The sequence below is a fragment of the Protopterus annectens genome, chromosome 10.part0 (genome assembly GCF_019279795.1).
Source record: "Protopterus annectens isolate FY-2018-M chromosome 10.part0, PAN1.0, whole genome shotgun sequence".
NCBI classification, from domain to species: domain Eukaryota; kingdom Metazoa; phylum Chordata; order Ceratodontiformes; family Protopteridae; genus Protopterus; species Protopterus annectens.
Window position 1 is genome coordinate 147,581,390 of NC_056744.1, and position 16,648 is coordinate 147,598,037.

The following is a 16,648-nucleotide window of genomic DNA, read 5'->3' on the forward strand; positions in this document are numbered from 1 at the left end:
TCATTTCTCACTAAAGAAACACAAAGTACTCTGAAATACAAAATAAAGAATTAATGGCAATGCAGCTCAAACCAACAATGCATGTCACATGCTGTTTTATCAACATAAAGGCTTGTCAAAGTAAACCAAGCCCATACTAAAATTGTACATCATATGAACACACCTTTCACTAATAATTCAGTGACATTAACAAGTTATTAAATTCTTCTAAAACACATTTAAATTTTACCTTAATACCCCCAGATCTAATAATGCAAATAAAATAGTACAGACATAAAATGTCTTTTATTTTCTTTTCACAAGACTCTGAACTCTTTACATTAGAAAATATGCTGTTGTACACAATGCAATGCATATGTCCCAACAGCTGTGTCTTACCAACAAAAAGAAAATGCTTACAACACTGAAATCCCAAACACACACACACCTCTCACTCTGAAATCCCACACACACCTCTCACTAAAGAAATATTTTTAAATTAAATGATTACCTAGTCAGCCGGATTCCAGGGGCCCCCAAAGTGCCTGCTGCCCTAAGGGCTGAATTGCCTCCCTTCTCCTCACTCGTGAGGCCACTGCACGGACCCCACCTAGTCTAAAATCATCCGAACTCATAGGTGCACACAGAAGGTCTCTGTACTTGTGTGGGGAAGAAGGGTGATGTCATTATTTCTTTAACATTCCACCCAAACGTCAGAAGTCATTGTATCTTGTGTTGGGCTGGGGACAGCATGGTCATTATTTCTTTAATTTTCCTCACAAACTTCAGAGAGGTGCACAGAAAGGTCACTATAGCTTGTATAGGAGCAGTGTACTGTCTCTAGAAGTAAAAGACGTTTGGCTTTTCCCAGTTAGGGGTCGCCACAGCGAAACTCCTGTCCGCTCATGATTGGCAGTGGATTTTTACGGTGCTAAGTTGCCAGCCCAATGCCCAGCCTTCAACGAAGGCACTCCCATTCATACTCGCACCTACCTGCATGCCTTTAATGTCACTCGACTGCGGGGAGGACATGCAGACTCCACACAGAAGGCGCTCCAGCCGAGAATCGAATGGGAGAATCTCTTGCTGTGAGGCGACAATGCTAACCGCTGCACCACCGCGGCTTTGTACTGTCTCTAGAAGTAACAAATTGTAAACATCACTGTAATTTTCTTTCCATTTTCCTCCCCATCAGACATCAAGTGCATATTTAGGTGTCTATCCTTTGGAGGAGAATTAATTAGCATGCTGTTTATATATGTCTGACAACAAGTATGTTATGCTCAGTTTGTCTTTACAGTTTTGACACAGTCTGATATTAAAAGGGTACACAGAAGGTGGCTGTCCTTTGGGGGTAGGGGTTGAGCAGGCATCTTGAAATATGACTGTGGACATTTATGCCTTAATTGTAATCCCCAGTTTAATACAAGAGAGAGATCCACAGAAAGTGGCTACCTATTTTGAGGTGGGGGTGAGTTGGACTAGGTACTGTTCTGGGTGCATACCTCTCAACTGTACAATTTTTTTGCAAACTGTCCAGATTTTTGCCTCATATTTTTGGTCTCCATCATAAAATTTGTATTTTTAGGGAAATCACTGAGGACTGAAGTCACTAAGTAATGATATACAGTTGAGTTTCAGACTTCTTACCCTTCAGAAAATGGATGCTAACACAAACCCTCTTATCCTAGCAACTTTCTAAGTTTATAAGAGCAATATTTAAAATCTGTTTGTATTATGGGGTCTTTGTTCCCCCCCAAATGTTTTAAATTTTGTTCAGATTTCTTGCACTAAGAGGTTGGGAGGTATGGCCGGATGTTTATTTGCTAGTAATTTGTAAGCACACTTAAGTTTCTATTGGCTGTTCATTTGCTGTGTCTTACTTTAATTGTTGAGCTGCCTAATATTGCACAGCTAGCAGCAGTAAGCTAACTCATGCTATAAAATAGGGTGCACCTGATCTTTATCATATTGTTGTCAGGAGATCTGATTATTTACTCCCCTTTAACAACTGTACAGCACACATCATTTTACAAATCCTCACAAATTAAAGGACACCCCATGCTTATATCTTATTTTATACTTTTCCTGTTTGTGATACCAGTACTGATATTTTGTACCACTTGTGAAATGCACTGTACTGAATTTTATTAATTTCATGGCACCCATGCCTGCACTTTTGAGTTGTCAGTTTTGAATTTAATGGTATCGGTGCTTGTATTCCTGTGTTGTTTTGCCTTATAGTACTGTGAATTGTTGTATTGTGCTACTGAATTATTGCACTGCAGTTGCTTAATTTAATGACACCATGCCTGCATTCTTGAATCATTTGCTTGTACCCTTCATTTGATTTGCCTTTCATCCTTTGTGCATAGTCAGAGCTGTAGCTGGCTCATCTTGCAGCTGGTGCTATTCTCAAATCTGACATCCCTCAACCCCATGTAGAGAAACAAAAGAGAAAGAAAAGAAACTGGTCCATTCCACAGATCTCATGCTCCTTATCTAGGGAGCAAGCCAGGCAGGTCTGTGTCCTTTCTGCATTTAACAACTGTATCAAACTGTCTGTTACATTTAAATGTCGAAAGTGGATTGCTACAAATTAAACTGCACACAAAGCACTGACCTGACCACAAAACAGTATCAGCATTAATTTCTGTGCCAGCATTCAGAAATGCTGGTTCAGAAATTAATGTCAGTGCTGTACTATAGATTGAGGAATCCTCCAAATGTGCCCCCTAACACCTTGTGCCTGGGTTCCATCACCCTACCCTAGCTATGGTTCTGTGCGCAGTAGCTAGTATTCTGCCTATCAAATCTAGTGCTAGAAACCAAGAGTGAATTTAAAAATAAATGTACACAATCACTGACATAGCTGGAGTTGCTTAATAAAGTTTTATAAAAAGTTATTTTTATGAATTGATCTGCTCACAGATTTGAAAACTGCAGGAATGCATTTTCTAATGCTGTCCTTGTCTTGCTTTTCAGGCATTACTCAGCTGGATTGATAAATCATCTTTTAGTTCAGATCTTCATACAGTCTCCGGAGCTCAATTCCATATCCAGAGACCAGTAGAAGCATTCATGGAATCAAGGGAGTGGCTGTTGAAGTGCCTTCAAATACTAGAGGGCTAAGCAAGATAATGTATAAACAAAGAACGTGCATTCTTTGGGATGTGAAGTCATTCCCTCAGAAGTGGAGAAAAGTTCACAGAGAAACTGAATTAGTTCCAGAATTTATATTGCTTTTAAAGCGGTGGACGGTGCTAGGAATATATTTGCATGGTCGGGTGTTTTTAAGTTATTCCAAGTCTGGAGCCCAAGTTTTGGAAGTCTAGGCTGTCAAATAATTCTGAAGCTGGAGTGTATGTTGAAAGAAAGTGAATCATTTTATAGCTTTCTTTCTGTTTATTACATATAAAGGTACAGATGAGCAGTCTGTGCATACTGTTAAATCAGTTCAGGAACATTGCATATAACATTTACAGAGGTACAACAAAAGCTTGCATGATTTGCCTATAGACCTGTTACTTGCCAGCATGTAGATTACGCTTAGCTTTGTCATATTCTTATTCAGAACCTCTTGCTACACAAAATCTTACTGTCAGTTGACACACCTTGTAACTAGATACATTACTCTTTTGCACTGACAGAACTCTTCTATACTGCAGGAAGTGTAATTTCACACGGTTTCCAAAGTGTTTATGATGCTGTGAAGTCCACTGTATTTGCATATGATTAGTCTTCGTTTTACATGTCAAGTCTCTGGATTTATCATGTCTTACAAAGTCTGACTATTTGCTACACATTGCGCACCTCACTTTGGAGAACTAAGGTTGAGGTACACACAGTATCTTCTGAATTTATTTCTGTAACTACATTCAATGACATCATCTTGTAGTGCTTTCAGTTTTGGGACAGTGTCCACACAGCATGCCAGGTCGTATCCTTTAAAATGGCTCAACATAAATAAAAAAATGTACATGTGTTGTTTATTTCTTATTGTTTTTGCATTTTGGGGAGTTAACGCATCACAGTACTTCATTAATACCACTTAAAGCAGATCCCTGCTAAAATTCATGTGCAGAAGATTGTCTGACATGCATTTTAATTTTATGCAGTATCTGCTGTGAAAGGCTTGAAGTTCAGGGAAGATTTTCTGGATAATTTTACTTACTTATGTAGGGATTCTTGGGATTTCCTACTTTAAATCAAGGAAATTAGTTATTCAAAATCTATGATTTTCTTACAGTGGACGTGGTTGAGTTGTTTAACGTTATTCCCCATGATACTGGTTTGGCCTGGTTTAATGATTTTTTTACTAGAATCTTATTTCTTTTGACCAGGATGAAATTAACATCTTGAACCTGTTCATGGAATTGGTTCTTAAATATAACTTCATCTTCCTGGAAGGGCAATACTTTCAGCAAAACAAGGGAGTGGCTATGGGCGCTTCTTGCTCCCCCTTATTTGCTAATGTTGTGCTCATTCCACAGGAGAAGTGTTTTTTGTTTAATCACTTTTCCAAACCACCTTGGAAGGTATACACCAGATATTTGGATGATGCCTTTATTGCTTGGGAGGGGGAAATAGGTGAAATTGACCTTTTTATTGAGTATTTAAATTCTACTACCCCCATCCTTAAGTTTACATTTTCTTTTGATGTTAATTCTATCAGTTATCTGGATGTAAGATTATTCAGAGATCACATCAACTACAGTATCATGAGCACCATATGTAGAAAACCTACATCTTGCAATAGTTTACTGCATTATTCAAGCTGTCACCCTGAATTCCAAAAATGTGGAATTATCAAAGGACAGTATATTCGTCTTGTCAGAATGATTTCAGATGATTTTTATTTTGTGAAGAAAGTAGAATTTTAGCTAATATGTTTTTTGCCAGAGGATACCCCCCCCCCCGATCTTGTTAATTCAGTTAGAGCAGATATATCTCAGAAATTAAACAAGGGGGGGTATAGTCCCCTTGATTAAGACTAGATTTAATAATGTAAATGAGATTTTTGAGGGGAATTCTGTTTCTAGTAAGGACTACTACACTGCTTTTGTCATTGAATATTGTGTGGAGGACCAGAAGATAAGGGAAATATTAAATAGAAACTGGTTTATCTTTACCCTTTTCAGCAATATTTAAATAGAGTAGGTGACAGACCACTAGTTGTTTACCGGAATGGTAAAACAATAAAAAATTATTTGGAACATAAAGATTTTGTCACATTTAATCTAACTCAAAAGAATCCTGGCACTGTGAAATGTTTTTTTCCCAATGTAAGTTTCTGTTAGAGGGAAATACCTTTATTGTTAATGGTAAACGTTTCAAGGCTACTTTTTTGTAATTGTAACACATCTGGAGTTGTTTACTTTGCTTTATGCAGAGTGAATAAATGAAGAATACATAAAATCAACTTGAATAGTAACATTTTAAAAATAAGAATCATTGCGCAACAAGGTGTGGTGTTTAGAGTGTCATTTATTTCCACATGAGCAATTTCTTTAGCTGACACCTCTCTTAAAGCATCCCATCCACCCTTACATTGAAGTTGTACTGTGTTTCTTTACATTTAAATTTTTAATACAGGGACCGATATTGTCATGCAGGCATCTACCCAACCAGTCCAACTCCAAGCTAGACAAATATCCTAGTCCTAGCTGTACAGGGGTCCACTTTGAAATCTTGAAAGCTCAAAATCTTGAAATTCAAAAGACTGAGTCCAAAATCTCAAAAGTTCAAAATATTGAAAACTCAAAATACTGAATCTCATATCATCGGAAAAACACAGTACACCAACACTTACTATATTCCAGCAGAACTACATGCAGAAACATATTAGTCTTATACAACTATAAGCAGGGGGGCAAGCCCCACTGCACTCCCCATATGGGGGGCTGCATCCCCCACACCCCCTGCTACTTAAATATATCAACTCTGAGATCGCACTCCACAGAAGAAAATGGCAAACATACCATTACATGCTTTGTGACTGCCTGTTGTATGTTCCCTTTTAATTTGCTATACTATGACATAACTCATCTTAGTGTAGTGAAGTGCGATCCCGGAGGTGATATATTTAAGTAGCAGGGGGGGTGGGGGTGCAGGGGGGCTTGCCCCCTTGCTTATAGTTGGAGTAGACCAATATGGTTTATCTTTCATTTGTTTCTGTATGTACTTGTGCTGGAGTATAGTAAGTGTTGGTGTCCTGTATTTTTTTCGATATTATGTGATTCAGTATTTTGCGTTTTCAGTATTTTGAACTTTTGAGATTTTGGACTCAGTCTTTTGAATTTCGAGATTTTGAGCTTTCAAGATTTCAAAGTGGGCCCCTCTATAGATATTCTCCCCAGAGCAGAGGCACATACATGCATCACATGTAAAAGAGGCAATCAGCCTGTACCATCTTCATTTTTTTTTTGCCACAGTCTTATGCTCTATCTTTATTTATTTATTTTAAAGTAAAATGTTTAATTTAAGTATTCACAGTTTTAAAGGAAAACTCCATGTTGGAACTAAAAATGTGTTTTTTATTGCCTTTGTTTTCTGAGATATTTTAATGAATCCAAATCACTGTACTTACTTCTTATAACATTTTAATAAGTTTTCTGTAAAATGTCCAACATTGGACCTGCCATATTAATGTGATCTTGTTTTAGTGTTTTCATATCTCCTTCCCAGAATGAATTTCAAGTCCCATTCATACGAGTCATTCTAGACATAAGGAAATACTGTCATCTCCCATCCCATTATCACACAAATGGCAGTAGCTTGACTTACAGGCATTTACATACCTTTTGTGGCAGGAGTGCTTGTATTTTTTATGAATGACCATCATAAACATTTCTCTTAGAGCTTGTTTTAAGCTGTTCACAACAATTAAACAGTTCTATCCAAAGAAAGTAGCTAAGTCACAGGCTTTTGTAAGCATTGTCAGTCTGTAGTGTTACAAGCACTGGCAAACCCGCCTCACACTCTTCCTGAGGTATCAAAGCTCTAAATACAATCCAGAAGCTATTTACCAACTTTCCAAAGAAGTTGTTCTTCTGTTTACCACTATCTGCAGTAGAAAACTGTGTTTTTAATCCTAAATGTTTTAGAAATGTGCATACTGTTTTTGCTCAAAAATAATTTACAAGCACAGTTCAGAAAAGTGATACCATCTTTTTTTGAATTTCTGTTATAAGATTTTTTTAAATGAGGTCCAAATGCATTCATATGTTACATTCAACCACTTGTATTGCGTTGCCAACCCTTGATTTGTTATATAGCAGTATAATAACACCATCAAAACCATAATCATGGAACATGGTATATCAGTAGTTCTCTGTAATGTGTGTAAAACTAAAATGGTTGTAGTTACAGAAAATAATCTGTTTCAGTTGAATCACTATACAAAAAATGTGGATCGACTAGTAAGGTTGCCACCTTTTAGATGCCCAAAGTGGAACTTTATTATTGAAACTTGAGATTTTGCAGGACAAGCCTTGACATCACTGAATGAGAAATTATTTTCATCTTATTACAAATATAAAGATCCTGTGAAGTGCAAGGCTGATTGTTTATACTATGTTATATGATTGTTATATGATTGATTTAAATTATCACAGTTTTTTGCAAAACTTATGGAAAAGTCAGAATATAGTTTTACTCTAAAATAACAAGACATTTGCCATTTTTAATTATTTTTCCTGTGGGACAGAACTGCCCAGATCAGGACTGTCCAACAGAAAAGGCACACCTGGTGATGGCATCAAAAGGTGCATGACAGTATCTCAACAGCTGTAACTGTTGAGTGTTTAAAACCTCAAAACTCAAATGTCAACATTGGAAATGTCAACATACAGGAATAAATGGAAAAGCTACAATGTGTGATCACGATACAGCGGGGATCAGGGAATTGGCCCTTTCCTGGTTTGTAGTGTGATCTTGGATTTAGTATGTATAATTAGGGTGTGTGGGGCACAGCCCCACCCACATGGGGGGGTGCAGGAGGAAGTATGCACCCTTGCAAAAAAAGCTGTTTTTGCTGGCAAGGATTCGACATTTTGGATGTTGGTGTTGTCACTTGACATTCAGAATATTCGATAAAATAACATGAATCCCAATCGGCTGTTTGCATTCAGGGACATATCTGGCTCATGTAATACCCAACATGTTTCTAAGTTGATGAGCAAAAAATATCCATTCGCTGATCCATTTAATTGCTCCTCAGCTCTGAGTTGAGGAGCAAAAAAGAAGATAGTCTTCCTGTGAAAACTGTAACAAACTGCTCACTACAAGTTATACCACACACAAAGCACTGAAGCAAGGCAGTAACAGAATTCATTTCCATGCCAGCAATGAGAAATGCCAGTATGGAAATGACTGTATTTACTAGTAAATAATCAAAGCAGGTGGCTAGGACATTATTAGCCTAACTAAAACCAAGTATAGGGTAATGGAACAGGTGGTTTCCAGGTATACAATTCACACAAAATAAATTTTGGAGAAAAATGTTGTTTATTGATCACTTTCGTCCTGTGCAAGGTCTTCATCAGAATAAAACCACCCCATCCTTTCAGTTCCATTTCAATACAATCTTAGCTTGTTAAGAACAATTAAGAATAAGTCACTTGACTTAATCAATAAAATCTTAAAGAACTATGCCTAAAATCAGCACACCAATAAATAATAAGTTAGTACAAATACACACAAACTAAAAAGTGTTTAATAAATACGCATATATTAAAAAAGCAAAATTAAGGACATTCAGCCTAAGTCGCCAAAAAAACTCTTTGTGCTCAAGTCTAATTAGTCTTAATTTTCCTAGACTTAATGAATATCTTTCCATTCACCCATTAGTTAAACTTAATGCCATTAAATTGTAGAATTTCGGGTTCATGTTAAATACTGGACATGATGAATATGTTGTTTTGCAAACAGTTTTTTTTTTTATATATGCATATTTATTAAACAGTTTTTTTTTTAGTTTTAGTGTGTATTTATATTAACTTATTTATTGCTGTGTCTATTTTAGGCATCATTCTTTAAGATTTTATTGATGGATTCATGTGACTTATTAGGATAGGGTGGTTTTATTCTGATCATGAATCAATTTTTACGAATTGTATACATGGAGAGACCATCTTTTCCAAAATTATCCTATACTTGTCTTTACTACTAAACAATCAGCATCTGCCAGCCTTGCCCCCTAACACATTTTGCCAGTCCCTTTGCCCCACTCTAACTTCAGTTTGCGACAAAAGCAGTGGAAGACAGTTTCACAATACTCTGCATTTATTTGGCTTGTTAAAGCAGCCAGACGGATTGCCAGTGGACGATTTGGGCCAGTACCTGATAGGAAACTGACAGACTTTTGTGTCTGTAGTATTTCATGTAAACAGAAATAAATTCCCCTGCCAAAATATTAAAAAGTATATAAAGTGCAGGCAGGTTTCTGATACCTAAACCATAATGAAACCATATTGTAGGGAGAAGAGAAACCTAGAGATGATATGAGACTAAGGGGGTAGGCTTTTCCTTTAAGAAACAAAGAAGTAAATAGTGTATAGTTAAAAACAAGTGCAAGTTACTTAAAAGAGTAGTACTAATCTTAAAGTAAAATGCAACATGCTCTTGGTGAAAAGTTTAAAGTTGCTTAGCCTGGTTCTGTCCCCATTGCTCCTAATAAAGATTTTTTTTTTTGGAAAGTAAGTACCCCACTGGTGAAATCTTTTTTATTGTTAAATTATAACCTTACTTTTTGCTGAACAAAATTTTGCAGGAAATCTATCCTGCTTCCCTGGATGTGCCTTGTGCAGGCCTGAAAGGCTTTTGCAGCTGCAAGTAGCAGATCCTATAGAAAGACTTGCATCCTAAGTGCGTTTTCTGCTTAGAAGAGACTCACCTGTTGGTACCCTGGCAGATTTTACTAGGAAGACCTTTAGAAGTACACAAGGTCCTTCATTTCTGGTTGATTCAGAAATAGTTAAGAAGCCCTTACACAGACATCAGCTTTAGAGTTGAACCAGCCTTATGCTGACATGGGGGGATCCTCAGCTGCATAAAAAAGTCACTGAAAAGAGTACCACCACAAGAAACTCAATGAATGTACAATGAACTTCAAAAAAGACTTGAAGGAAAGGAAAGCTGCTATACCATATCAAGCAGGCCCAAGAATGCTGTTACAGGTGAGGCATTTTTTGTCACTAGGCCAAATGTCTTTCTTGTTTGGTAGCCCTTGTTCAGTCCATCTGGAGGCAGACATGTTATCAGATCCTAGTCATTCTTCTGGTCCTTGTTCCATGTAGTATGGATGTCATATGCAAAGGTTGTTTTAATAAAGGCAGCCAACTTCAGTGTCCAAACTGAGATCATGGCTCCAACCAGAAAGAGATTTCACTTCCACTTCTGTAGTTGACAAATGGACCAAGGACAAAGCATCTGACTGCTGCTGCACATCAACAGGATTTCAAATATTAGCTTCCCATCCTGCTCCTTGTCATCAGATGACCAGGTGCTGGAATTTCATGCATACAACACTGTGCAGGCTTTACGAGACACTGCACCTTCAACTCTTGGGATCTCTATGCCACAGGAAGGCCTTGCCTTTCAAGATTTTAGAACAATGACTGAGAAACATTCTTTGGTGTAGCAGAATTTGCAGTATACTGCCACTCAGGTACAAAGCCTTTTAAAAAGAAAAGAGGGCTGCCCTCAGAGGGAATTCAGTTCTTTTTCTGATGACTAGGAAGATCTGTTATATAACTCACAAATGTCATTACTCCTTGCATATGATTAAGATAATGAAGAAAATACTTCATAGATTCTTCTGTTGAGTACGTCCCACTTGGGAGATCTCAGTCTCATGAGAGAATACTTCAGCCGGGAGTCTAAGAAGATGTCTGAGATGAAAAAGTGGTACCTGAGTCTGCTAAGCTTGGAAGAACCAGACTTTTCTGCTGTATCCCCATTGTTTGAAATCCTTGAGGATACCTGTATGGCAGCATCACCATTGCCAGTTTTTCAGTTCTCTCACCCTCAAAAACACTGTCAAATTTTATAGGGTTTGAAAGGCTTTACAGTACATATACAGAACTCCTATAGTGGACCCAGATGTAATGTCCATAGATGCTGTCAGGGTGCCTAAGCTGGCCTCAGTCCCCCACACTTTCCCAAACAACATAGGGTGTAAAGTACTCAACCAGTTTGGAAAAAGGTTTACAACTCCACTACCCTCACCTTCAGTTGCCAGTCTCAAGTGTTTAAATCCCAAGAGGAGATCCTGAAGCAGATGACCTCTGAAATCCACAGTGAAACTTGGAAGGTGCAGCTATGACTGGTCCATGCTACTCATAATGTGAATAAACACACAATAAAATCTAGGCATGATGTTGTGGATACAGTATAAAGGAGGCTGAAGCAACGGGAACACTCATCAAGAAACATGCTTGACTCAGAATACTGCCATTGTGAGGAGATATTAAAGGGTAGCTCTTGAATGCACCTGTAGAAAGTAGTTTCTTGTTTATTCCTTCACCATAGACAATTGTCAACAAGCTCTTAAAAAAAGGAAAACTATAGAAACTGTCAAATAATACCATCACCCACTTATCCCTATATACAAGAGAAACTACTCATCTAAGCAGTAGCCCTTATATCACCAGCCAACAAGGGGTTCATCAGGTAAGGTGAAATAGAACCTTTAATGAATAACAAGATGAAGGCCAAATAGTCAATGCATGTAGGCTTTATGAAAATAAGTCTATAGTGCCCTTCGGGCAATCATGACTCCTCAAAGGGTGGAGAAGGCTGATGGACCTTTTTAGAGGGCAACTTGGAGAAGATCATCTTAAACAGAGATCCTGTACACAGGAGCAGCTGATGCTATTGGGCTGCTAAGCAGCAGTATACCACCCACCAGTACATGTGCAAAAAAGGGGGAAATGGTTTTACTTTTAGTTTTTTAATAATTATATAACCACCACTCCTGGACTGACTTGTACTTTCCTCCACACAAGGGTTCTTTGGGAAACAAAGTGCAGAGGGATCCATAGTCCAAGGTTAATTATTTTCAGATCCCTGAGTGAACAGATTCATATCAGCAGAATAGCAATAACACTGAACCCAGAGGTCAACGCAGGAGCTGAGAAACTGATGCCGTTAGAATGGAGGTATTAACGTTTTCCAGTACTGCATTCTTAAGGAGAAGGTTAAGAGTCAACTAAAGGATTTCTGAAACTTATGTCCCTGACAAAAAGTGGCAGAATCACACTGATCATTTCAGTGAAGAGCTTTGTAAGCTGTTTATTGTTGTAAGATGCTACTGCTCCTTTATGATTGGTTTGAAAAAAAACTCTAATCACTAAGTAGTATAACTACTTATTATACAGCAGGAACGTCTTATTGTAACAATTGTTGATGTCTGTTATGTACTTCGCAGATGATAAAGATTGTAGTTGTCTACTGATGTACTATGTTCTTCATCTGTAACTATATAATTGTTAATTGCTATGTAAATCCAACGTTAACTACTGTCTGTATATTTTAACTGTGGAGCTTTTCTCCCCGGGCCTCTGCTGAAAATGGACCTATGTCCAGTCGGACACTCCCAGTCAACAAATGTAAAAAAAATAAAATAAAAAATATTGCAGGGGTTCCGGAAACATTTTAAGTCAAATTCACTGCAACAGAGAGTGGGGAGGGATGTCTCCATCTTAAACCAATACACATTTACAACATACAGACAGAGGTGGGAAATTTAAGTTGGAAAAATACAAAGACTAGAATGGGTTACAGCAATCCTTAAATGGAAAAACTAGTAATGCAGCACAAGTACTGTAGAAATTGTTTTGTTTATATTTGGGCACTCACTGGAAGCACCATTTATTATGAGAACATTCCAGTGCAGCTTGAATATAAAACATACATTCATTGTGAGATATTTTGCATACTTTATAGTTTCTAGTATATTTATCAAATAAATGTAATGAGGCACTCTGTGATATGGGTAAAATTTTTACTGAACTGTCTTAAAGCAAGTGTCTTCATTAAGTTGCACTAAAGTGTACTCAGATTTATAAGCTCGTGTTTGAAGACCATAGTTTATTGTACATAGTTTTGTTTATTTATAACACTTGTTTTGTGCATTTCTTAGTAAGAATTGTAAGTTACTGCAGTGATTTGGATAAAGGAATATCCTAGTTCTGCTGAAATAACATGAAAGTGATGCTATATTCCGGTTTACACTGAAACGTAATTTGTTGAAGTAGTTCACTTACTGTATCATGAATGAAACTAAATGAATGCACTGGAAATGCATACGTACACTGGTTATTCATTTGATTTTGGGTCTTAATTAAAATTAGATGTAGTGTGCAATATAGCAATATGGTGATGTGGATACCCTAATGCAATAATCATTCATCAGTGTCTTATTTTTGACTTACAGTGGTAACTGATTGCTGTAGTTTAATAGGTGGAACTAGGCAGAGTGTAGCTAAATTATTAATTGTCTTTTGCAGACAAGCTTTTCTGTAAAATAAATGCATTAATTGAATAGTAGTATTGTTTTATTATCCAATAATGACAGTTAGAGTAACTGTCCCCCCCCCACCACATGCACACATGTCCAGATACACACACGCTTTTCATTTGCTGCAAATGGCAAGGTCAGCTCCTTAAACCTGAAAAAAAAAATCAAATACTAAGCTCAAGCATTATCTGTGTATAACTGTAAAATAAGTAAATGATCAGAAGACGTTTTGGATATGTACTTGTGTTATAAATAATATATTAAGTATCTCCAGAGACAGAATGCAAATTTAATCAATTTAAATGCTTCGGAGCCATCCCATCTTCAGGCTACTGCTCCTCCTCCGACTGCTTCGCTCTCGGAGTCGAATGCTTCTGTTCCTTCAGTGATGGATCTTTCAGTTCTGAGAATTCTTCCTGCTTCCTCGGAACCGGTAACTCTGTCCTCATCGGCTCAGTCTGGAGCCGAGGTGTCTGGGAGCCGACACTCTCGGGTTGACTCCGAGAGGGATAGTCACCCAGGTTTTTCTTCTGAACCAACCCTCCCTCTTGGTGCGTTGGCTCGAGTGAGCTTGGCTCCCATGTCTGCTTTGGAACCTGTCCCTCCTACTCGGAGTTGACTGTCCATTTCCTCGGAGTGGAGGTCTTCTTTGGAGCTGGTTGATAAGGCCTTCGAAGCAATAGATAAAGCTTTGTCCAGTGCCAAAGCCCTGCCTTTGGACCCAATGTCCCTCCAGCAGCCGGTAGCAAACTTTTCTCCCCGCCTGCCCTTAAGCATAAGGAACCAGAGACACAAGTAGCCCCCATTGGAGGAGTCCACTCTTCCGAGACCTCCCCAGATTATCCCACTGGAGAGGTCCCTCGAAAGAGACTTTGTAAGAGGAAGCACATTGACTCAACTGAGTCTGTCATGGCGGACACTGATTTGGATGAGTCAGAAGGGTCCCCAAGATCCCCCTCTGAAGATGTCTCTTTTTCAGACATCCTTGAAATCCTTGGACAGGGGGGGTGATTGTAAGACCTCTAACCCTACTGAGGATGGATCAGTGTACCTTCAGACCTTTGGTTCCCGACCTTCCACCTCCTGGGTGACACTGCCATATGACCAACTTTTGGGGGTCATATCCCGGAATGCTTGGACCTCCCCGGGCATAGTGGAGCCTGTCCCGAGGAGGCCAAACAGATTTATGACCGTTCCAGAAGACAAATCTTTTCTTTCTAAGGAAGTTCCTGTGGATGCTATGGTGGTAGCAGTAGCCACGAAAAAGGAGTTATCAGAGACATCCTCAAATATCCGTCCTCCCAATAAAGAGTCTAGGATGATGACTAGGTATGGAAAGCGTACCTTTTCTTCAGTGGCATTTACCTTACGATCGCTGAATTACCTGTCCCATTTTACTAGACTTCAGAGGGATCTCATGAAGGAGTTGGGAGATACCATTCAGGGTTCAGTAGCTTCGGGATCCATGGACAAGGTATCTGCGCAGCTCTCCACCCTTACCTCTATTGCTAACTCCTCCATGAGGCTGATTTCCTATGCAGCTGACAGAGCGAGCAGGGCAGCCACAGCAGGAATTTCTCTTAGGAGACATTCCTGGATGATTCTATGCAACTTTACAGAATCCTTTAAGTCCTTCTTTACCAACATCCCCTTTGATGGTTCAACTTTTTTTGGACCTCAGGTAAAACAGACTTTGACCAGGTGCGAGCAGAAAGGGGAAAACCTTATCTGCTGTTGGTGTCTGCTTCTCCCTTCCTTCTAGACCCTATCCCAAGAGTCATACAGGAGGGAAAATGTGGTTCTGTAAATCCCAAAAAGGTTTCCCTCAGGCACAAGGTCAACCCTCCTCTAGAGGCAGAGGGGGAGGATATAATGGAAGACACCCTGCTTGCGGCAGAGGAGGTCCGCAACACCAGGGGGATAGAGATGCTTTCTCTGATTGTCCCTTCTATTGCTCCTGAGGGGATGCCCGACTGTCCATCTCTGGAGGCAGTCGGGGGGTCATCTCCCACTGTACCCAAGTGCCTGGCTACAAATTTCCCAAGATCGTTGGGTACAAAATATAATTTCCAGAGGTACCTCATTCCCTTTGTTTCCGATCCCCCTGTAAATCATTTTTTACCAGATATGCCACCCATTCAATTAGACCATGCAACATTAGAGGTCATCTCGTTGCTTCAAAAAAGAGTCATCCAAGAAGTCCCCACAGAGCAAATAGGATCCGGAACTTACTTATGATTCTTTTTAGTTCCAAAAACGTCCGGGGACTGGAGATCAATTCTAGATCTCAGCAAACTAAAGTCTGTAAAGAAATTGAAGTTCTGTATGATCACTCTGCAGTCAATTTTTCCTTTTATCGGAAAAGACAATTGGATGTGCTCCATAGATCTTTAGGAAGCATACTACCATATCAGAATGGACAGGCACTCCAGAAGACATCGATGCTTTCGGCTAGGAGCCAGTCATTTTCAATTTCGAACACTGCCCTTTGGCCTCACTACAGCCTCCAGAGTGTTCACCAAATGTATGGCAGTGGTAACGGCTCACCTGAGACGTCAAGGATTACAGGTGTTTCCATACATAGATGACTGGCTCCTCACTGCTACCACCAAGCACCAACTAATCCGAGCCAGGAATGAGTCTATCCTTGTGCGCCAGATTAGGGATTACAATAAATCTAAAAAAATCCACCTTATCTCCATCGCAGCACATTGTCTTCTTAGGCACAGACATAGACTCAACCACCATGACAGCAAAACTGACACCAGAAAGGTTAGAATCGTTGCACAACCAAGTCAGATTCTTGCTGAAAAAAAAGACAAAGTACAGGCCAGGATAGTTCTTCAGGTTCTAGGGACTGTGGCTTCCACCATTCTCTTAGTTCCCCTAGCCCATCTACACATGAGAGTACTTCAGTAGCTACTATTTGCCCAGTGGTCAATGCAAAATCTACCCTTGTCCCACCAAATATTCATCACAAACTCCTGCAAGAAGGATCTAACATGGTGGTTGCATATGGATCAGCTTCATCTAGGTCGTCCACTTGCTTCCCCTCAACAAAATGCAGTCTTGACCACGGACGCTTCCCAGATAGGGTGGGGGGGAGGCATTATCTGGGAATGACAGTCCAAGGTATCTGACAGGATC

The 16,648-nt window shown here is 39.1% G+C and overlaps 1 protein-coding gene across 1 annotated transcript in view; it reads left to right on the plus strand.

Moving 5' to 3' along the window:
• Nucleotides 1–5,201, plus strand: part of AMZ2 (archaelysin family metallopeptidase 2) — an 821,206-nt gene extending 816,005 nt beyond the window's left edge. Inside the window, exon 7 of the mRNA XM_044085114.1 lies at nucleotides 2,965–5,201. Within this exon, the coding sequence (XP_043941049.1) occupies nucleotides 2,965–3,111 (147 nt within the window). The 3' untranslated portion in view covers nucleotides 3,112–5,201. The remainder of the gene's footprint in view (nucleotides 1–2,964) is intronic.
• Nucleotides 5,202–16,648: the final 11,447 nt, after the last annotated feature.